Raw genomic sequence first — 23,375 nt, forward strand, 5'->3', positions numbered from 1 at the left:
GACACCTGGACACACGGGAAGCGGCGTCGCTCCTTCTCCATCATTTTCTATGTAAACTTGAGCTAGGAAGCGAAAATCGCTGCCCTCCTCCAGCAAAGCGACAGGCGACAGTCGTGCATGTAAAATGTTGCGTTCGTGCACGCAGACGTGCACACGGGTGCTTGCGACGCAACACAAAAAAATAGAAAAATGTTCAATTTTTGTGAGTCGCAACTAAATAATCCACCAGCTCCCAGAGTCACAGAGAGACAAACGTTATAAACAAACAGAACTTTTTTCTCAATTAACACAGTGAACAATCCGGGATTTAAGAAATTCATCAACACTTTGGACAAACGGTATCACTGCCATCTCAACACCATTTTAGTGGACTGTCTCTTTCTTCTCTGTATGATGAGTGTAGTGAGGGTGTGTGAAAGACGTGGTGACAGTCCAATGTTTCGCCACCGCTACAGACCTGTGGTAAAGCCGCACCAGAGTCGTATAGAAATGTCGCGCTACATTTTATTGACGCGGATTTCAACATGAAAACGAAATGTCTCTAGACTATTTTTTTCCAGATCACACCAGGCGGAACATAGCTGCTGGTCTGAGACAAACAATAGCTATGGGGACCTGGTGGAAAGAAACTAGCCGGCATTACCACAGTAAACACTTCAAATGTCACCCCCACCCACCCCCCACCCTCTTATCTATAATCGTGTTAAATAATCGAGATCTCAATTTCAATCAAAATAATCGTGATTATCATTTTTCCCATAATCGAGCAGCCCTATAACAAATCAAACCAATCGATCACTTACTACCCAAAATTTGACATCAGCTTCCATCTCTACAGGAAGAACTTCCACAAGCTGAACTTTTTTTTACATCCAGTTGGTTTTAAATCCTTCATGCAGAGCAACTTTTGACCAAGAAGACGTCTGTTAAACTGCGATTATTAAACACCCCACAAATGCTGCAGCTGGTGTCACATGACTTACTGAGTCCTCTGTAATGAGACAGCTGCTGGTAGACTTGTTTCATGCGCTCGATGTTGAGCCTGCTGCTCTCTGCGTGGTTGATCATTGGTTTGGGGTAATCCACTCCCACCACACAGTTTGCTGCCTTCTGCAGAGACTCGGGGGCGTTCCACGGCTCATAGATGTACCGGTTGGGGTAGTCCTTCAGGATTGGGATGTAACGCCTGTGAGACAATTAGACCAGTCAGATTACAGAGTTTCTCACCTCTGATGACGTCAAACAGGCTCAACAGTCTGACTGTCTGAGTCCAAAGTTCAACGTCTGTGAGCAGCTGGTGAGTTCCTACCTGATGTAGTCTCCTGAGGGATCGGTTCTCCGTCCGAAGCCGACAGGACAGTAGCAGTGGAAGAACTGCTGGAAGAAGGCGCTGCAGGACAACCACATCCAGCTGCCTGCATTCACACTCCAGTCTGCATCCAGCAGCAGCTCCTCAAACACCTGCAGGAACACACACAGCACACACCCATAAGACACCGCCAGGTTGGCTGGAGGCAGCGGGAAGCACCGACCACCGACCCGCTGATCCGCCAGCCTGCCAATCGGCCGACTATCTATCGCCAACCCGCCTACTGGCTGACCCAGGGACCAGCCGACCGCCAACCAACTGACCAGCTGATCCGCCTACTGGCCTACCTTCATGCCGCTCTCCCAACTGATCCACAGGTCTCCTCTGGTGAGGAAGCAGGCCACGGCGTGTCGGGCCAGGTGATGGATCCAGCCCTCCTGCCTCAGCTGCGTCATGATGGCGTCTATCCAGGGGAAACCGGTCCGCCCCTCAGCCCACTTGGCCAGAGCTTCTGGGTTCTGGTCCCAAGGGATCTGGAAACAGTTTAATTCACCACCTTCCTGTCAGGATGCTGCAGCTTGAACAAAACGAACGGATAATTTTTCTCGGCAGGACTCGCTCACCTGGACGCAGATGGGGTTTCCCTCCATGCGGTCAAAGTTGGGGTTGTTGGTGGCAGCGGTGTAGAAGAACTCCCTCCATAAGAGCTGGCCGAACAGGGACAGAGGAGGACTGCAGCGCTTACGGAGCTGAAGACCAGAACAGAAACAACAAATCCTAAGATCAGCATTTCTTGCAGAGTCGACAGTTTCCTAAATAAATGTAAAGATGAACTTTTGTATCAGCTGGATCCAAACTGAATGAAAATGAACAATGCAGACCAGGTGTTGGTGGCTGTTTTCATCTCTATCATAAGGACTAGCTTGTTTCTGTGTCACCTTCATGTAGAACTCTCTGAGGTTGTAGTATAAAACTCTGCAGGACAGGCAGCCGAAGCGCAGATAGGGGCTGAGGCCCGTCGGACTGGCGTACAGCGAGCAGGTGTTGACCCGGGTGTGCTCCACGTTGGCCACCCACACCTGAGGAGACGGAGACCACATCAGGACAAAGCTAAGTTGCGTTTCAGTCTGCTGGATGTCCAGAAGCTCTTTTATACGAGTAAAACAGGTGGAGAAGGAGTTCATTTCTTATTAACCAATAAAGCTTTATCAAGAAACAATTTTTTTTTACCAACAATTAAACCCTTAACACCTAAACTTATTTATAATTAAATAAAAAACTAAATACCTGGAGTTAAAATAGAAGATAGAATGGAATAAAATGCAATTAAATACAAAATAATACATATAAAAATAAAGAAATAATAAAAAATAAATACATAAATAAAAACAAGCTAAATCTATTATTTTGATAAAAATAAATAAACTAAAATAAGGCCAGAAGCATTTTGTAGTCAATTTAAAACAAAAGGCATCAAGTCTTCAGGGCTGACTCCTCTTTCCAGAAATTTCTAAAGCATAACATTTAAAAAAAAATAAACCATACAAGAATAAATTTGATGTTTTGCATTTTCTTCCATGTATCTGGCATTCTGCACATGCATATGTATTCACCCTCTTTCCTGTGAACCCTCTGCATCAGCTCTGGTACCACCAGTTACTCCAGGGGTCACATGATTAGTTCAGTAAAGTCCACCTGAGTGCAATCCAAGTGTCACATGACGTCAGTTTATGTACACCTCTTCTGAAAGGCCCCAGAGTATGAAACACTACTAGTCAGGACACACCATGAAGACCAGTAAGCTGTGCTTTAGGTTATAAAAACAACCTGGAAAACCCACAGATCTTCAATTAAGTCTGTTATCGCCACATGGAAAGAATATGGGAGAGGACCATCCACCAAAGGTAACCCTGGAGGAGCTGAAACTGTCCAGAGGACCACTATCAGCTGGACACGCTACAGAGCTGGGATTTATGGAAGAGTGGCCCGAGAACAGCACTGCTGAGAGAAAAGACATGAAGGAGACTCCCCAAACATCTGGAAGAAGGCCGTCTGGTCAGAGGAGACTAAAACTGAACAAGGACAACACCTCTGTTTGGCAACTGTTTGGGTCTTCCAGAGTTTTGAGACTGTGACGGAGGGGGTGAACACATGCATGCATCACTTTTTCCACCTTAATTTGCTTCACCAACCTGGACCATTATGAAAACTTTTATCTTGTGTATAATCTATTCTCATCACCAGTTATAATGAAAACAGTAGGAAATAAGCTACACAGGGTTAAAAATACTTTAACTGGTGGTTTACCTTTTTGTCCAGATGTTTATTGAGTCGGTCCAAGGCCTCCGATTCTCCTCCCCGCCACACAGCTGGAGGCAAATCCTCTGTCCTAAAACCTGGAGACAAATTTACATGAAATGAGTTTAAAAAAACTCAGAAAAATCCCAGTTCTGCTGAGCTTTTGTCTGGAACTGTAATAACCACAGTGCTAACCTAGCTCTTCCAGTGAGGGAATACTGTAAAGCTGGTCGTGGTTGTCGGCTATTTTAGTGCAACATCTGTCCATCTGTTGTTTGGTGATGGGAGGCAGTGGTCTCCGTGGCAACTCCAGCCTGCTCACAATGGTCTGAAAGCGCTTAAAGGTCAGAGGAGGGTTGTTGTTGTTCATCTCGATTATCCTGCAAACACAAGAGAGCAGAGGGATGGATGGAGAGGTGAACTTCTGTATCCGTTCACGTTCAGGTTTTACTGATGGATCCACATAAACAGTTCGGTCAGAACATCTGGACACCAGAACAGATGAATGAGCTGCATGTTTAATGGTTCAGCCACATACATCCCTGGATTATCAGGAGGAAACTCATTTACAATTTCAAGCTCCAGTTCAGAGTACGGAGTTAGTTTATGGAACAATCTGGATACTAAGAAGAAACTAAAATTACTGTGTTTAAAAAAAAGATGAAAGACACAGTGATAGCATGAGAGTTGAATAGATAGAGAGTAGATAGAAAAGGAAGGAAGGGTAAAATAAAGCATCTGGAAATCAGCAGCATGATGATCTGCAGCTGTCTTTAGTTCTTTTTCATCAGTTAAATAAATTTTATTTATTATTTAGTAAATTATTTGCATGAGCGACAGATATCAGATTTTTCTTTGTTTTTTGCTCCTTTTCACCTGCACCCGACCCCTATGGTCCCTCCTGCAGGTGGTGAGCCCACGGGAGGGGAGGCCCATGTCACCCTTTCCGGCTGAGCCCGACCGGGCGCCATGGGCAAAGGCCCGGCCACCAAGCGCTCGCCTCCGTGCCCCACCTCCAGGCCTGGCTCCAGAGGGGGGCCCCGCTGACCCACGTTCGGGCAAGGGAAACCTTGGTCCTTGCTTTCTCCTCATCATAGAGGTGATCCTTTTTCTATTTTAAATTTTGGGTTCTTATATTTTTTACAAATTCACCTGGTTGATAAACTTTTATATCTTATTTTATTTATTTTTATCATGTTGAGTTTGTCCTTTTTAATACTTTGTGTACCTCATTGTTAAGACGTCCATCTATCCATCCATCCATCCATCCATCCATCCATCCATCTATCCATCCATCCATACATGATCTAACATCCATTCACCCACAGACGTATTTTTAGTTTCATCTTATACAACTTGTTTGTTTGTGAGGCTGCTCAGACTCTGCAGTGTGTATGTTTGTGTGTGTGTTGATTTGCAGCCGGCACAGTGTCCGATTGGCTGACTCACTGTGGCCGCTGAATGAGCTCACTAAGCCGTGCACATGTTCACAAGGCCCAGTTTAAACCCTGCAGCAGACAAAGCTTGGCTCCACCCTACACATCATTATGCAACACCACACTCAGCTCAATGCTGAAGAAACGAGGGGCTTGTTGAACGTTCACTCTGACTTAACGCACCACCTGACCTCTGCACATGGATGGGGGTGTGACCTGCAGTAACAGCTGGAGTCCACCAGGGGGCTACATTCAGAGGGGGATTATCTGAAATGTTTTTTAACTGCACACAAATGAAACATGATGCTCTGTAATTGTATTTCAGGTTTACTGAACTCACTTAAACCTTTCTGATACCATAAAGAATGCTGCATCACAAACACACATCATCTGTTCCCATTTCTGTAGTTTAACTTCTAAAAAAAGACGGCACAAGGACAACAAGGTGATTCCAAAACAGCTGAAAACTTGGCAAAGATCTTTCAAGATCTGGAAGTGGTGTCCTTAAGAGGTAGGAACAAATCCAGCAAAGGCCTGAGAGATGCATCTGGACCTTCAGCTGATCCATCTACCGTTGTCTGAAGTCTCATCAGAAACGGTCTCCATGGAAATGTGGCTGTCAAGATGCTGTTCTTAGGGAAGGGAAGCACGTAGACTCGGATTTTTCAAATATTTTCTATTACAAAAGTGGATGCAGATGTGTTAGATCAGATTATTACAGTAATCTGATTACTCCCAGATATCTGATTTTGATGGTCATGTAAACTCCCCAATATTACAGTTACATATCAGATAATAAAGTCCTTCAAGAAGTCTGGAGATCTTTATTCACTTTAAGCTCCTCACATCTGGAAAACTCTGGTTTCCCTTCATATACTGTATTTTTGCTAATATTTTAACATGTTTAAAAATATTACAGCAATTATTTACTGTTTTCCTGAAAATAAAGAAGGAAATTAGACTGGATACACACACACACACACACACACACAAATATATATACATCAATAATTAATAAAAAAAATATCAGCTCAGATGGAGAGGACTCATCTAGACCTAAATGTGTGTGTTATATGCAGTAGTGATGTGAAAAGGGATGACTGAACCCTGAACCTAACATGGGTCATAAAAGAAAGATGGGGTATCCCATTAAGACCAGGAGAATGACAGGAGGCAGAAAAACAGCCAACAAGACTCCTTGTTTTTAACGTTATAGTCCTCAGACCTTTAAATCTGACACAGGTTTCAGCTGAACCACATGTAGCTAGAACAGAACCTTAAACGCGGCATCCCTCCACGCTAACCGCCACACCTAAACCACGTTCAAAGTCTTCAGCTCAGGAGGTTTAACATGACCTGAATGCTGCTGGAGGCGCTACGAACCTGTCCAGGTTGTAGAGTGTGTGCGAGTTTCTGACCACGGTCTCCACTCCGAACTCCTGGGCCACCTTGATGATGGCGCCGTCCCTCTCCTTCCCATAAGGCTCTGGGTCATACTCGAACGTCAGTCTGGTCACGTTCCACTCCTGCAGCAGCAACACAAAAATATCAGCCAAAACCAAGACGTCGGTTTCTGAGAAGCTCCGGTCTGGAAAACAGCTGAGAAGAAAAAACATCATCTTCGTGTATTTTAATCCTGAAGCTCTGAAGCCAGATTATGGAAATTAAATGTGAAAGACTAGATTTTATATTAAGACTGAGCTCATGAGCCAAATGCTCATGATGTGGGACATGGTGAGACTTCTCCATCTGCACAATAAGGCCAAAAAGTCCTCTGGATTCCTAAAGCGAATGGACAAACATGATCCATCTCAGTGTCCGAGGTCGACCGATGCAGGTTTTTATGGTCAATGTTGATGTTTAGGAATCAGAACAGCTGACAGTCGATACAATGCCGATTTTCTTTTTCCTTAACTTTATCTGTGATTTGGTCATTGCAGCATCACACAACAGACTATTTAGCCTGATCTGGAAAAACAGATGTCTGATGGCTCATCTCAGGAAGGAGATGAGTTTACCTGATCAGTTCCCATTCAACACTGGTCACACATGAAGGGTAGCATGCTGGAAAACTTCATACATGTGAGACCACTTGCTACATTAGACTGAGACTATTTAACTCTGCAGGACTAAAATATGTTTCCAGCTGATCAGAACAAACTATAAAAGGACAATAGAAGTGTCAGAACAGACAGAAAAAACAGCGTTTCATGATTATTTTGACCTGGTTCTGACATCCGTTTATGATGAGATTCAGCCCACTTCTAAAACACACTGAAGGATGAGAAAGCTTGAAAGAGGAGAACAACAATAACTCAGGCCAACTGTTTCAACTCAGCTTTGTGCCCATCTAAACAGAATTAATCTGGACTGAATCTTTAAAAGTGTCCTAAGATGACTTGAATCTGTTTGAAATATTAATTTCTGTGTTGTTGATTTAACCACTGACTTAGAAAATAATTACAGTTCAAGCTGAAGTCCACTGCTTTTATTTTCTGTACTTATTCTTTATCAAATCCACAACATTCCTACAATCATGACATAAAATCAGCAAATCTCAGAACTGATTAACAATGATCAGTGTCCCTGCATCATCCAGCAGCTGTTATCACTGAGCAATCAGCTCCCTCTGTACTGAGGATCATATAAAAGCAGCTGCTGCAGCTTGAAGTCAGAGTGCTCTGAGCTTTGTGTTGTCTGTCAGCAGCAGGTTCCAGGTCAGCTTTAACTGCAGCAGAATGAGGTGAGGACCATGTTAGGTGGAGGTGGTGGGGTTGAATGATGGACCCACTGGTCTGGATTGTCTTGTAACCTCCATGATGTGTCTGCAGGGTATTGTGGATTTCTTTGTTGCTGGTTGGAAGCATCACCTGTTTTCCTCAAGAATCAGGTAAGATGATAAATGACTGGAATGAGCAGCTGAAGCTGTGACTGGATGCTGATTCCTACTGAACTTGTTCTCCACAGGAGGACCTGTGTGGTACCCTGCTCCACCCTCTGGAGGCTCTCAAGATCCATACGATAAACCTGCTGGACAGTCTGGTTCTGGTACTTCAGGATATTCTGGCTTCAGTTCTGGGGCTCAGCAGAGCGGCCAGTCTGGATTTCCTGGCAGCCATCAGTCTGCACAGGGGGGCTGGAGTTCATCTGATGGTGGCGACCAGGAGCCCGACATCACTCCCGTGTCTGCCGAGGATCAAGTCTACGCTCACAAATCTCGCTCCCAGTACAGGAAGAGTAACTTGAGGTTCCACCAGTTCATCTACATCCCAACAGAACCAGCTAAGGCCTACGAGCCAATATTCCCACACCACGGCAAAGGCCAGGTCCACAAGGGCTTCTGAAGAGGTTTCTGGTGAGGCTCCCTTCATTCAGTCTGTGTTCTCTCTGTAGCTGCTGCCAGTTGACTGACCGGTCTTTTTTCAGGTCTCATGCTGCAGAGGTGCTGCTGCTTCCTGCTTATGAGTAAATAAAATGAATTAACCAAAACTGGTCTTCACTGACTAATTTAGTGAAACTTGAGATGAGCAGCAACATTGGTTCTCAGACTGGAGCTTCTGTGTGTGCGCTGCAGTGCACGACCTCATGCTGATCAGCATGCGAGTGATTTAAACCTGCATGCCTGAGTAAAGACTGCTTTTAGGGCATTTGGGATTTTATAAGGTTTGGAGTATTTGACTGTAAAGGCAGACTCCCCTGTTGGGATGCAGCTGGTTGCATGTGTCCCTAGAATATCGACTGTTCAGATGAGACTAGACAGAATCCTGGACCAGCTTGACACTTGTGCTTGTTTAGCACCTGGTCAGAGGTTTGTGTATCAGATTCCTTTTAAACTCATGGTCCTGCAGGGCCCATTCCCACCAGCCTTTCTGAATTGACTCAGTCTGTTTCAGTTAGGATATTGACCACAAAAATTCTGAATTCAAGCAGCCCAAATACAGGAAGTGGACTACAAAACCAAGTGCATTGTGGGTAAATGCAACCAAAACATGCACTTGTGTGGTGAGTTGGCTTTGAATAGGAGAAATGGCTCATGGTTGGCTGTGGAAGAATTCAGATCAACTCCAGTCTGCTAGAATCTGCAGCCCCATATTTAGCTGTTATGGACTAGAAACCGAAGTTATGCATTAACCTCATGAACGTTTCGTCTGCAGTAATTCTTGGTGCAGTGCCAGTTCTGGCAGAGTGGAACATGTTTAAAAGGTAATTTGTTTCAGTGCTGTGTGAGCACGAACTCATTCCAGCAGAATATTGCAGAGTCCCCAGTCAAAGTCTAGCAGACTATCCTGTGAATGCACCCTCAATGTTTCCCTGCTCTCAAACCTGAAAAATGAATGGCCCAAAACTTGCAGGGCAGCAGGTGGTGAGGCCTCTTTCCGTCATTATGACCCTCATCTGTGGAAAACAGCCAGAGATGGATGCCCTCAGGGCTGCAGGGACTGTTTTTAAAGAGGCTCCGGACCTTTTTAGTTTAGCTTTTAACTGCAGTCATTTCATTAGTTTATTTCATGTAATTATTTACTTGTTTTTGAGCTTTATATTTTCATACTTTCCATTTTTGTTTTTAGTTTTATTTGATCTTTTTATTTTTTAACTCCAGCGTTTTCCTCATGGGGACCGTCCACACAAAGCTATGCCGAGTCTGTCACCAGGGTCATTACCATGGGGGGTGGCCTGTGACTGGGGGATCCTGCTCTGCAAGCCTATGGCTGTGGTGTGGACCCCAATCTGCCCTGGTCGAGGTGGTTCCTGTGGTCATGGGTGGGGTGGATCCCCAAGATATTAGCTGGCTGTGGCTTCTTAGACGGCTGCTCAACCGAGCATCCAGTCTTTTTAAATATTACACAGCAGTGTCTCGTGTCTGTAGTTTTGACAACGATTGACATAATTTAGTCCGGTGGATCTTCTCCAGGGTCGCCTCCAGATGCAGCTCAAACACTCAGGTGAGCTTGATGGAGGCCATTGATGTTCCTCGTTTGTCAAGTTATTCTCAGCCTGCTTCACGGCATGGCAGGTCAATCCCAGGTGTTCACACTGAAATCCAGAATTACTTTTGAGGTCTAACAGCTGCATCTGTATCAGTTCAGACCGCAGCAGTTAAAGCCTTCCATGTTTTGGTTTTTGGTCAGGAATTTTTACTTTCCTCTGTTTTTCAGTCATTTCTAAAACATTTTCATGCTCCACAGCTCATTCTGTTTGATTTTTCTTGTTAAATTGGATCAAACTTGCTGTTTGCAGTGCGTTGCTTCAGGCTGTCTCATGCTTTTAACATCCAACCCATCTGTGGACCTCTCCTCTCCGTGCACACAATGAATCATAACAGAATCATGCATTGTAGGAGGTTTGCTGCAGACTTTTCTTTACAGATATTTCCTTCCTTCTCTGAGGCTTCCTCGTGTTTTCAAACTCTTTTGGTAGCCATTTCTTTGAGAAGAAAATAAATCCAGCAACTTTTTGGACAAACTTTAATAAGCTCACTAATTACCAAGCTCAGAGCACGATGTGCTGCTTCCCTGCTGCAGGACACTTTTACAGTAAAACTGAGTAAAGATGGCTGCACACTGTTAACTGAAGAAATTGGTGGAAAACTATGGACGTCTGGGCTGTTTCTCCTCTTATCCAGAGTCTGCTTTAGATTCTGAACCTCCTGGTGATAAAATGATGGCAGAAAACATGGAGCAACGTGAAAACAGACCTTAAAAAGCCTGGGAAACACATCGGTAGGTTGCCCTCTGACGACAAACAGCCTGGAGTTGAGTCTCTTCAGACTGCTGTCCAGATCCTCCAGCGCCTCCAGCAGAAACCTGCACACACACCAGTTTGATTGGTCAGAAATATTTCCAACATACAATTCTATGAAAGCATGTGCTGGGTGTTGGGAACAGGTTTGATGGTGGCTGCTGCCTCATTTATGTCTTTTTGCTCTTCTCTGCTGATTTTAAACTCAAAAATTTAACTCCAAAACATCTAAATCTCTACATTAGGTGAATACTCAACAGTTTATGGTGCTAACATCTTGTTCATGCACACATCTGAGACTGTTTTTCAAAGCTACAACTGAATACATTCTGTCATATCTGAAGTCAGACCACATAAGCAGAAGGAGTTTTCTGGCTTACAACTTAGGCTGCATAATATATTAAAAATGTACCCATATCCTAACACCAATATCTACAAAAAAACAAAGCAAAAACAACAAAGATTTAAACTTGGAACAGGATATGGACAGATGTATTAGCCAAGGCTGCATTCCATTTAAAAGAAGTTCTGTTTTGTAACAAAACAAAAAAAAAAAAAAAAAAATAGTCTAGGTGTTTACTCAGTGTTTGTTGTTGGTCATTTTGCCAACAAGATTGAACCTCTATCAGAATCAAACGTACTTAATAATCCCAGAGGGAAATAGATGCATTGCAGGGTTTCTTAAAAACAGTTTACAGTGACACGCCGCAAGAGGAGAAAAACAGAAAAATAAGAGTGTGAGACGTAGAATAACACGCAGAGTTAAATAAAAATAAAGAAAATAAATGATCCAATAAAGACATAAACAAAAAGATAAATGTTTACTATATTTACAAAGAGCTTATGGTGCAGGCCTAATCTACAGTGCAGAGTTGTCCACAGGATGGGATGATTTCCCTTGGTGTTCTGTTCTGCAGCGAGGTGGGATCAGTCCATCCCTAAACGTCCTTCAGAATCAGAATCAGAATCAGAATCAGATTTATTGCCAAGTAACTTTCATTACAAGGAATTTGTTGTGATTTGACGGTGCCTACATATAAATAGATAAATATGAACCATAAGATATGAACAAGCCAACTGAACATATAACATTAAGACTGAAAAACTATATAAGAGTGGAAATAAAAATTATGTACATAAAAATAAATAAGAGTAAAGTAGTGTATTTACATTAAATGAAATGTGCAGTTTGTAGTATAAAAATAAAAATGTACAAATTGAAGTGACCAATGAAGGGGGAGTGTGTTAATGCGTTGTCAGTCAGGTTGTCAGTCAGGCTTCCTGAGGCTGTTCAGCATGTTGTGGAGGGTGTGAGGACGGGATTGTCCAGTAAAGTTCATAGCTTGGACATTAGGGCAGCACGATATCAGGAAAACGTGTGACATGAAATAACACTGGTGAAAGTTGCTATAAGGATACAGTCTGCTATAAATACAATTTAATGTCGCTTTGATCCCAGAGAGCAAAAAATGTTTGGCCCAAATATGACCCATATCTGCAGTTTAGTTTGCCCATTATAGGCCTTGACTTACAGCTTTGACTCTGTGTGAGTGTGGCTGAAAAAATTTACCCACATGACCACCATGTGTGACCAACAATTGACATCTGGACCACATGTGGCCCACAAGACATTTCCCAAACCAACGTCCAAGCTTGACTTTGACATCTGGACACCACTGGTTCTTGCACAGCAAAACAGACTCTCAAGTCTCCACAAACAATCACACAAGCTTGCACATCTACTGTGTGAACTTTTAGTTTTTTATAGGCAGCAATGGTGTCTTTAATAATCATCACCCCAACAACATGTTTAAAGATCAAGATCACGTATCATCACACTATCACCTCCATGCCTCAAAATCTACTACTCAAAACAATCTTTCTCAGGAATGAGGATAGTGAAGAATCAGTCTGCTCCAGTTAGATGACAGCAGTTTCATTAAGTGTTTTACACGACTGTTTTTCCATATATATAGAAATAATTTAAACCAGTGTCCAGTCCACAAATTGATATTTACAAAGCTGACATGAATATCACCTTTTTAACAGTCTCTTTCGTTCCTTCCAAACTGTTGAAATAAATAGGTGAACACTGGCTACACATGCCTGCCTACTTTGCCATTGTTTTTCAACAGTTTTATTAACCACTAATCGTTTAATATGTATCCCGAAGTAGTCGGTACATGGCGAAGTGTCTATTAAACAAATCTTGTTTTATGATACAATATTCTGAAGCTATATGACAGGATAACAAAACTGCGTGTTTTTCTCGCTATTTTCTCCGTTATTAGCTAGCGGTAGCTAACTGACGTGGAGTGGAGGCCCAAGCCTGAACTCCGAGCTCTGTACATAAAATATACAAATGTCGACATAAAAGTTGCTCACAACATTAAGTGTTTACCAAACGTTTGAGAAGCTGAAAGTGTCAGTTTAGTCACAGACCTCCATCGGTTGATTCCTACGTTAGCTGCGCCAGCAAACCAGGGGTCCAGGATATAAACACAGCGGACAGTGTCTGCTCCATTTAGGGCCTCCTGCAGCGCCGGATTATCGTGCAGCCTCAGACCTTTACGAAACCAGTGCACGGAATTCACCACCATAATTCCTTATTATCCCAACATGAGTTAAATCCACAGGTCCAGTCGAAACGAAAAAAAAAAAAAAAAAGCTTAAAATAATGAAAACGCGTACAGCTGTTGACACCAACAAACTTTACTCGCTCCGAAATGGAAACCAACACTTGGGGGCGTGGTCAACGTGATGTGGGTGCGGCTACAGGTCAGAGCCAATCTGTTTGGTCGCTGATTGGACAGCCCGTGAAATGTCAACAAGACTTACAAAACCAGAGCCCTGTGATTGGTGGATTCGATAAGCAGGAGGGAGACGCCGTGAGGTGACGAGGTGTGTCACGTTTCAGGGAGTTGTATCTGAAGCACCTGAGGCTGCGACCAACGGGTGGAGGTGAGAGGCAGTAGGCAGGCAATAAAATTTGTGTCACCGACACGTCATCTAATATTGAATCTACTGTAGTATCAAACTCAAACCAAACAGTGCTTTAAAAAAAATCCTTCATTGTGAGCTAAATTTGTTGACTAACATTAACACCCGCATACATAGATGCATAAGCACACTAATGGCTTCAGTTAATAGTAGCTGTCATTATAGTTCACCTTCCAGCGGCACCCACTTCCTTTCATTGCTGGATGTAGGTTCAACTGTCAGCGTCACATAAATTCGTTTCAATGACTTGGAACAGTGACGTGCGGTCAAGAGAGGCAGACCGCAACATATAATAAATATTATTTTCCACTGATCTGTGTCAAAATTGAATTTTCTGTATGACTAACACGTTTTAGACTATTTAAGTAAAAATGGCCAAATTTGAATATTTCCCGATCAAATCCAGTACAGAAACCCGGTGGAGGCCGTGCCTCAGCTCTGACCGTACCATCCAGTACAAACCGGGTTGCATGACACATGCCGTTTTGTTCCTCAGCATATCGCCAGTATGAACTTTACAGAAATATTTGTTATACACCATGACTTTCTACAGTCTGTGTAATATATTTAATGTATTTGTGAGAGAAATATTCCCGTTTATCGTACAATAAAGGGCAGAGAAAAATCAGCAGGTGAGGCAAACAGTACTCTGCCTCACCTCAAGGGGGCGCACTCACACAGCGTTGCCAACTTAGCGACCTTTTTGTTATTTTTTTAAAGCGACCAACGACAACTCTAGCGACTTTTTCAGTATTGGAGACTTCTGTAGAATGACTTATATGAAAGTAGTTTATTCAGTGAGGAGTGGGTGCTGCTGCGCAGGCCCCTCTCCTGTCCAAAAGCAATCAAGAGGCTTCTGGCAGCAGCAGCAGCTGCATTCAGAGCAGGAGATGATCACCTGTTTCATGACCAGGCTGAAAATGAAACGTTCAAAGCTGCTGCAGGATGATGTCGCGCTGGTTTACCGTAAGATATGTCTATTAAAGAGTGGAGGATAAGTATTGTGAAATGTTGCAGCCTCCGAATTAGAAAACCTACACTTAAAATTTTAACTGAAGAATTTTTTTTTGTTTAGCCTTTTAACAACATTTTTAAGCTTGTCTTTGCCATCCATTTTTGCCTTTCCCCATGACATTCCTTTCCACAGCAGCCTCCATTACTATGTACCAGACTATTATTCACAGATGTCATTTAGCAATTTCTAGGACAGCCAGTAGCTACTTTTCTTACTGAAGAAAAACAGTGGGTGTGAGAGTACAATCGAAAGGAATGCTGATAGGAAATGAAGCTCTACCAGTTGCATGATGTTGAATGAATATTGAAATAAGATGCCCTTTTCAGTTCATAAAATTTAAAATTAGTGCCTCACCAACCATAATCTTCAGTGCACGTCACTGACTTGGAACCAGCCCGTTTCTTTGTTCAAGTCTCATTGTATGAACAATGAAATTTAACCCTTGCCATATTCAAATTCCAGAAGTGTGGTGGAGGGGAGTTTCTTTTAAATAAAAAAAAAAAAAAAAAAAAAAAAAAAAAAAGCCATCAAGACATTTTATAGGATCATTTTAATGTTAGTGATTCCTCTGCAGCATGGAGACCTGCAACAAAGACCAGTCAGTCAACTGGCAGCAGCTACAGAGAACACAGACTGAATGAAGGGAGCCTCACCAGAAACCTCTTCAGAAGCCCTTGTGGACCTGGCCTTTGCCGTGGTGTGGGAATATTGGCTCGTAGGCCTTAGCTGGTTCTGTTGGAATGTAGATGAACTGGTGGAACCTCAAGTTACTCTTCCTGTACTGGGAGCGAGATTTGTGAGCGTAGACTTGATCCTCGGCAGACACGGGAGTGATGTCGGGCTCCTGGTCGCCACCATCAGATGAACTCCAGCCCCCCTGTGCAGACTGATGGCCGCCAGGAAATCCAGACTGGCCGCTCTGCTGAGCCCCAGAACTGAAGCCAGAATATCCTGAAGTACCAGAACCAGACTGTCCAGCAGGTTTATCGTATGGATCTTGAGAGCCTCCAGAGGGTGGAGCAGGGTACCACACAGGTCCTCCTGTGGAAAACAAGTTCAGTAGGAATCAGCATCCAGTCACAGCTTCAGCTGCTCGTTCCAGTCATTTATCATCTTACCTGATTCTTGAGGAAAACAGGTGATGCTTCCAACCAGCAACAGAGAAATCCACAATACCCTGCAGACACATCATGGAGGTTACAAGACATTCCAGACCAGTGGGTCCATCATTCAACCCCACCACCTCCACCTAACATGGTCCTCACCTAGGGATGTTATGCTCGAGCCGTCTGCTCGATCACGTGTCGAGCATGTGACACGGAAGTGTTGCGAGCATTGTCTCTGAGCATTGATTCAGCATGCCAAAAGTCACGTGATAGACCAAACGAGGCCTCGTTACGTCATCAGCGGGTATCGAGCAGCAAGCGGGATCTTCGAAGGGACCGGGCTTGTCAATCTCTCAGATTCCAAACGCTGAGGAGATCGCGGGTTTTTGAGAGGAGATTCTGTAGCGATTGCGCGGCATTACATTTTGAAAACAAATTTAGGAAAAGCATCACATCAGCATGAGCTTATATTGAATCACATTTAGCTTTTAGAGATTTGGGGAAACAAACATCTGCGCAAGACGCCGTTGCCAGAGTAACTGCTGAAGAAGCTCGGAGTATGAGAGAAGGACGGAGCAGGTGGTGCCTTTAACATCACAGGTAAGCTTAATTCATCTTTCTTTATATAGATGTTTTTTTAAATAGCCTTGCAAAGAGCAGACTTTAAAGTTAATCATAAACTTCAACCAGAAGCATCAGAGGAAACGTCTCAGTCTACAGCTGCAGAGGAAAACTACAACCTGCAGGACCTTAGACACCAAGCTGGTTTCTGATCACCATCAGCAGAGAATTTAATGATTTTAAACTTGGTTAATTACAATTTTGTTCTTGTGTGTGTTTCAGGTGCAACCTCTCCAAAGCTGGAGAGGTAGTGTGCCAGAAGAGGAGCAGATTGAAACCTAACAGAAAATACGTTTTTAAATAAAAATCTATGACACATCACAAAGTTTCCAAAGTTTTTTTTCTCTCATAATACATTTCAAGATTCAAAGTGTCTTTGTCATTTGCACAGTAAGGAAACACGTTTCCCTGAACAATGTAAATCTTACTTTGCCGTCCATAAAACATTACAAAATAAAAATAAACAATTTGAAAAAAAAAAACTAGATAGAAGATAAACAAAAAAAACTGAGTAAATAATCTATGTACATAAATGTGCAGTGTGCTATAAATTGTTGTGCCACATTTAACAACGATCAGGTATACAAAAGAAAACAACTCATGACGTAGACGATAACAAGCATTTGCAATATCTATTATAAATAATAAGACACATAAAACAGTAAACAATTTTATTATTACAACTGTATAAAATAACTAACACAGTCACTATACCCGCTGCACAAACACTCCTTCCCTCATGCCTTCCCACAGATTGGTTTACTTAAGTTACACCACAATTCTGTTACCTAAACAAATGTTACCTAATACCTCTCATTGTTATTTATATGAACAACAGAAAATAAATATTCACTCAGATGGTAGATTACGTATCGTTTATTGAACACGTATTCAAAGTTGAGATAGGGATGACAGATGTGAGGTGTCAACGTTGTTCTTCTGATACATCAGACTCCCACAGCCAGCAGATGGAGCTCTTTGGTTTGGTCAAATGATTCAGAACACTAAGCCATTTTCAAGCATTTGGTTCAAAGTTGGCTCGATGATTCATGAGGCCTCGGTTTCACCATCCCTATCCTCACCTCATTCTGCTGCAGTTAAAGCTGACCTGGAACCTGCTGCTGACAGACAACACAAAGCTCAGAGCACTCTGACTTCAAGCTGCAGCAGCTGCTTTTATATGAGCCTCAGTGCAGAGGGAGCTGATTGCTCAGTGATAACAGCTGCTGGATGATGCAGGGACACTGATCATTGTTAATTAGTTCATAGATTTGCTGATTTTATTTCATGATTGTAGGAATGTTGTGGATTTGATAAAGAATAAGTACAGAAAATAAAAGCAGTGGACTTCAGCTTGAACTGTAATTATTTTCTAAGTCAGCATCAACAGCACAGAAATTTATATTTCAAACAGATTCAAATCAGCTTTATTTATATCAGTCCAATTCATGACAAAGTCATCTATCAAAACAAAACTTGGGGAGAGAGTACTTGTACCTGAATGGCAGCGCTGACCCTGCTGTACAGACACAATCTGGAGTAAAACTAAACTCTGATGCCATCGACACAAGGATGAACTGAGAGTCATGATGCGGAGGATGATATATTTATGCAAAATTACTCCTCACATTACATATAAAACTGTAGTTACTTGTAGACATGAATAACGAGGTATAATTGATATTAATACTCCCCTCTCTCTCACACACACACACAAATCCAGACAGAAACGAATGATGGTTATTGAATAAGGACCTCAACCACTAAAATCAAAATCAGGTTTATTGCCAGGTAGGTTAACACATACAAGGAATTTGTTTTGGTGCGTGGGCGCCAACGAGAGCATATATATATATATATATATATATATATATATATATATATATATATATATACAAAGAATTAATAAATAAATAAAACCACAATACAGAGCTATGAAACATAACTTCTGAAATCTGGGACTGCAGATGGAAATTAGCTCATAGAGCAACAATCTGGTGCAATGCACATTTCCCTTTGTGATCAATGCCAGTGTACATGATCCCTGTTCAATAAACTAAATAAACAAACAAACAATCCATTTATATTGCGAAATAAGGCGGACAGTAACTCCTGCCCAAATACATGCAATTTTCCAACCTGCAGAGCACAGAGGATACAAATTACAATGTGCCATAGCCAGACTCACTGCTATGGAGCAGCTATCCATCAATCCTCTTTTAGGATTATATTATATATATATATATATATATATAAATCCCAGTCTTTGCTTCTGGAGTATGCCAGCTTTAAAAATGAGGCCCTCAGATCACCTGGAGAGCAACCAACATGTGTCCCTGCATCATCCAGCAGCTGTTATCACTGAGCAATCAGCTCCAATCAGCTCCCTCTGCACTGAGGATCATATAAAAGCAGCTGCTGCAGCTCGAAGTCAGAGTGCTCTGAGCTTTGTGTTGTCTGTCAGCAGCAGGTTCCAGGTCAGCTTTAACTGCAGCAGAAGGTTCCAGGTCAGCTTTAACTGCAGCAGAATGAGGTGAGGACCTTCCAGTCTCCTACAGAGCTTCTAAAAGGTGGCTCTGGTCCTGGCCTGCTCCAGTGTTTCAGAGAGGAGAAACAACCTGCATCAGTCACAGCATTACTGTGCAGTGAAGCTCCTCAGGCTGGTGCATGTTGGGTGGAGGTGGTGGGGGTTGAATGATGGACCCACTGGTCTGGAATGTCTTGTAACCTCCATGATGTGTCTGCAGGGTATTGTGGATTTCTCTGTTGCTGGTTGGAAGCATCACCTGTTTTCCTCAAGAATCAGGTAAATGATAAATGACTGGAACGAGCAGCTGAAGCTGTGACTGGATGCTGATTCCTACTGAACTTGTTCTCCACAGGAGGACCTGTGTGGTACCCTGCTCCATCCTCTGGAGGCTCTCAAGATCCCCACCATAAACCTACTGGGCAGTCTGGTTCTGGTACTGCTGGCTCTCCAGGATTTTACTACAGCAGCGGTAGCTCCCACCCTGCTTCAGATACCAGCAGCTTCTTCAGTTCTGGGGCTCAGAGCCAGCCTGAATCTTCAGGATATTCCAGCTTCAGCAGCAGCTTCCAACCTGCTTCAGGTGCTGGTGGGGCTCAGCAGAGCGGCCAGTCTGGATTTCCAGGCGGCCAGTCTGGATTTCCTGGCGGCCATCAGTCTGCACAGGGGGGCTGGAGTTCATCTGATGGTGGCGACCAGGAGCCCGACATCACTCCCGTGTCTGCCGAGGATCAAGTCTACGCTCACAAATCTCGCTCCCAGTACAGGAAGAGTAACTTGAGGTTCCACCAGTTCATCTACATCCCAACAGAACCAGCTAAGGCCTACGAGCCAATATTCCCACACCACGGCAAAGGCCAGGTCCACAAGGGCTTCTGAAGAGGTTTCTGGTGAGGCTCCCTTCATTCAGTGTGTTCTCTCTGTAGCTGCTGACAGTTGACTGACTGGTCTTTGTTGCAGGTCTCCATGCTGCAGAGGTGCTGCTGCCTCTAGCTGATGACTCAATAAAATGCTTTTAATGTTTCTGACTTGGTGGCAGTCCAGTGGTCAATGCTTGTGAAGCATCAGGCAGATGTCTACTTCATTCTCAAACTGAGCTTTAACGACTGCTTTTGATGACTGGAGCTGCAATGATCAGTCCTGGTCTCCTGGTTCATTTAATAGAACGAGATGTTCCCCTCAAACACCACCTGGAGTTTCAGCCTTTGAGCTGAAGGGATAAATGGTGAATTCAAGTTCTGGTAGATATGAATCCTTATGCTTGGACATGGTCTTTGCCAAATTCTGCATGGCAATATTGCACAGAGCTCCATTTAAAGTGGAGCTGGTAAATAAAAATTGAATTCAGCTCACAAATGTATGCAGTCTCTGAGCACTCCCCCTCTGGAGATGGTCGGATTGACTGCTGGCAAATGGACAATAACTTTGACCCCTAACACACCAGACAAAGCAGCAGATTCCTCTCGAACGATGCAGGAGGGGGTTCCTGCCTTTAGGCTTTAAAACGAATCCTCCAACACCCACCATGGATACACACTAAGGACTGAATATAATACACATGTGATATGTTCAGTTCTGTTCCAGCTATAATTCCCTTTGGTGCTTAAATTTTATTTCATTTGGGGTTAAATTTTATTTCAAATTGGTCATTTGCGACTGCCTAAATCAGCCCTGTCGCCAATATGGTACAGCAATGGTTCAGACGTTCCCTTGCGTCCTTTTGCCATTTTACTCTGAAGAGGGAGAGAACCTGATCTTCACTGTTCATGTCTGAGGACTAGATTTTACCACTCTCACTAGTAAATCTCAATACTGGAAAGTTAAGAAACCAAATAACGGACCAGTCTCAAAATGGCCTTTTCTTTCCAAGTTACTGGAGTGTTTTTTTTTTTTTTTTTTTTTTCTTCCAGCTCCAGACATTTTAAAATTATCACAGTCTTAATGATTATCAGTCTGCTTTCAGCACAGGATCTGATTCTGCACTTTGAAAGGTTTTTAACATCTATACGCTACAGATTCTGGGGACTCGACTATTTAGTTCTTTTAGATCTTAGCACCGCTTTTGATACAGTGAATCATGGCATCTTATCACTGCTTTAAATTATTGGTCTTAAAGGTACTGTACTCGAATGGTTCAAGTCTTACCTTACTAACGGAACTTTCTCAGCGCTGGTGCATTTTCTTCAGCCCCCTTTTCCTGTGGAGTTCCCCAGGGCTCAATTCTAGGTTCAATTCTTTTTTTCTCTTTACATACTTCCTTTAGGGTCCATTTTTAAAAAGGCGGCATCTCGTATCACTGCTATGCAGACGATACACAGATGTACATGCCTCTTTAGCGAAACAGCCAGACTCCTTAAGCACCTTGTTAAACTGTTGAGATGATGTGAAGTTCTGGATGGCTAAAAATGTCCTACTTTTAAATTAAAATAAGACTGAAGTTCAGTTGCTTGGGCCTCCGGACTGCCATCTTATATTGGTCCCTTGCACCAATAAAGGATAATCTCCATAAAACACCTGGGAGTAATTTTTGATAGTGCCTTTTGATAAAGTGCCGTGGTCAGAGCCAGTTTTTATCAGCTCAGAATTCTTGCAAACGTCAACATTTTGTCCTTTTGATTTTGAAAGGTGTTCATGCTTTTGTTCCACCTACATTTGTCTACTACAACCGCCTTTAGTCAGGTCTGAGCCAGTCCCTCATGAGCCGTTTGCAGTGAGTCCAAAATGCAGCTGCCTGCATGTTAACTGGAATTCAGGTCACACAGATTTTAGCTTCTTTGCACTGGCTACCTGTTTGAGTTGAGCTTTAGTATTGAGTCTTCAGACTAGCCCTTTCTCAATCTTTTCACCCTACACGCTTCCTGTAGATCACTGAGGTTTGCTGACCAGTCACTTCCTGGCCCAAAGTCCAGGCTGAAATTAAGGTACAGCTTTCTGTTGCCCCCAAATTGTGTAATAGCCTCCCCCTTCCCTATTAAGATCTCACCAACTGGACAGTTTTAAATCCGACTTTACCCTTGCTTTGAAAGTAGACCGAGCTTTGGCATTTTTGCTGATATCAGGTTTGGGTTTCTGTAGTCCATATGTTCCATTTTAGATAGCTGTACAGGTCAACATGTTAAAGTTAATAGGCTGTTAATGTTTTTCAGCTTAACGTGAGTCCACTCAAAATTGGTAACTGAAGGGTTCTGTGCTCATAGCAGTTTCCAGCCCTTAGAGTTTAAAGGTGAGAAAGGCCCATAGAAATTCTAGTTTCTGGTTTCAACTAGTGAGATGGCATTTTTAAATTTATGGACCTCTGTAGAACATTGCCATGCAGAATAGTTTGCAAAGACAGTGTCCGAGCCATGAGGAAAGATCAAATGTGCCAGAATCTGAAGTCACCGTTTATCCCATCAGCGCAACTCCAGGAGGTGTTTGAGGGGAACATCTCGTTCTATTAAATGAACCAGGAGACCAGGACTGATCATTGCAGCTCCAGTCATCAAAAGCAGTAGTTAAAGCTCAGTTTGAGAATGAAGTAGACATCTGCCTGATGCTTCACAAGCATTGACCACTGGACTGCCACCAAGTCAGAAACATTAAAAGCATTTTATTGAGTCATCAGCTAGAAGCAGCAGCACCTCTGCAGCATGGAGACCTGCAACAAAGACCAGTCAGTCAACTGTCAGCAGCTACAGAGAGAACACAGACTGAATGAAGGGAGCCTCACCAGAAACGCCTTCAGAAGCTCTTGTGGACCTGGCCTTTGCCGTGGTGTGGAAATATTGGCTCGTAGGCCTTAGCTGGTTCTGTTGGGATGTAGACGAACTGGTGGAACCTCAAGTTACTCTTCCTGTACTGGGAGCGAGATTTGTGAGCGTAGACTTGATCCTCGGCGGACACGGGAGTGATGTCGGGCTCCTGGTCGCCACCATCAGATGAACTCCAGCCCCCCTGTGCAGACTGATGGCCGCCTGGAAATCCAGACTGGCCGCTCTGCTGAGCCCCACCAGCACCTGAAGCAGGTTGGAAGCTGCTGCTGAAGCTGGAATATCCTGAAGATTCAGGCTGGCTCTGAGCCCCAGAACTGAAGAAGCTGCTGGTATCTGAAGCAGGGTGGGAGCTACCGCTGCTGTAGTAAAATCCTGGAGAGCCAGCAGTACCAGAACCAGACTGCCCAGTAGGTTTATGGTGGGGATCTTGAGAGCCTCCAGAGGATGGAGCAGGGTACCACACAGGTCCTCCTGTGGAGAACAAGTTCAGTAGGAATCAGCATCCAGTCACAGCTTCAGCTGCTCGTTCCAGTCATTTATCATTTACCTGATTCTTGAGGAAAACAGGTGAT

At 43.3% G+C, this 23,375-nt stretch overlaps 3 protein-coding genes and 1 long non-coding RNA gene across 6 annotated transcripts in view; 2 read left to right on the forward strand and 2 right to left on the reverse strand.

Moving 5' to 3' along the window:
- The window catches only part of LOC121647028, a 12,519-nt gene extending 8,119 nt beyond the window's left edge, over window positions 1–4,400 (forward strand). Inside the window, exon 3 of the long non-coding RNA XR_006011769.1 lies at window positions 4,385–4,400. This is a non-coding gene — a long non-coding RNA (uncharacterized LOC121647028). The remainder of the gene's footprint in view (window positions 1–4,384) is intronic.
- Window positions 1–13,537, reverse strand: part of cry2 (cryptochrome circadian regulator 2) — a 17,857-nt gene extending 4,320 nt beyond the window's left edge. Inside the window, exons 1-10 of the mRNA XM_041996074.1 lie at window positions 13,225–13,537; window positions 10,739–10,847; window positions 6,427–6,569; window positions 3,803–3,987; window positions 3,617–3,705; window positions 2,248–2,388; window positions 1,933–2,058; window positions 1,657–1,842; window positions 1,310–1,461; window positions 984–1,186 (exon numbers count right to left, since the gene is read on the reverse strand). Of these exons, the coding sequence (XP_041852008.1) occupies window positions 984–1,186; window positions 1,310–1,461; window positions 1,657–1,842; window positions 1,933–2,058; window positions 2,248–2,388; window positions 3,617–3,705; window positions 3,803–3,987; window positions 6,427–6,569; window positions 10,739–10,847; window positions 13,225–13,382 (1,492 nt within the window). The 5' untranslated portion in view covers window positions 13,383–13,537. The remainder of the gene's footprint in view (window positions 1–983; window positions 1,187–1,309; window positions 1,462–1,656; window positions 1,843–1,932; window positions 2,059–2,247; window positions 2,389–3,616; window positions 3,706–3,802; window positions 3,988–6,426; window positions 6,570–10,738; window positions 10,848–13,224) is intronic.
- The window catches only part of LOC121647505 (NACHT, LRR and PYD domains-containing protein 12-like), a gene marked incomplete at its 3' end in the record, with an annotated part of 791,953 nt that overhangs the window by 177,948 nt on the left and 590,630 nt on the right, over window positions 1–23,375 (reverse strand). The window lies entirely within an intron of this gene.
- Window positions 7,697–20,074, forward strand: LOC121646976 (RNA-binding protein FUS-like). Of its 3 annotated transcripts, XM_041996137.1 has the most exons (5): window positions 18,932–18,994; window positions 19,025–19,057; window positions 19,272–19,330; window positions 19,407–19,941; window positions 20,012–20,074. In XM_041996137.1, exons 2-4 carry the CDS (start codon window positions 19,053–19,055, stop codon window positions 19,928–19,930), a joined length of 588 nt encoding a protein of 195 aa, XP_041852071.1. In that variant the 5' UTR covers window positions 18,932–18,994; window positions 19,025–19,052; the 3' UTR covers window positions 19,931–19,941; window positions 20,012–20,074. The 3 variants fall into 3 exon arrangements, with proteins under 3 accessions (XP_041852073.1, XP_041852072.1, XP_041852071.1); XM_041996138.1 differs by lacking the exons at window positions 18,932–18,994; window positions 19,025–19,057 and adding an exon at window positions 7,726–7,786; XM_041996139.1 differs by lacking the exons at window positions 18,932–18,994; window positions 19,025–19,057; window positions 19,272–19,330; window positions 19,407–19,941; window positions 20,012–20,074 and adding exons at window positions 7,697–7,786; window positions 7,875–7,933; window positions 8,011–8,427.

This window comes from Melanotaenia boesemani, chromosome 10, assembly GCF_017639745.1.
Source record: "Melanotaenia boesemani isolate fMelBoe1 chromosome 10, fMelBoe1.pri, whole genome shotgun sequence".
NCBI classification, from domain to species: domain Eukaryota; kingdom Metazoa; phylum Chordata; class Actinopteri; order Atheriniformes; family Melanotaeniidae; genus Melanotaenia; species Melanotaenia boesemani.

Bases quoted from the DNA above. Each gene is read 5' to 3' on its own strand.
- LOC121646976 (XM_041996138.1), top strand. The intron at 19,331-19,406 runs GTAAATGATAAA...TGTTCTCCACAG, and splicing joins CTGTTTTCCTCAAGAATCAG to GAGGACCTGTGTGGTACCCT.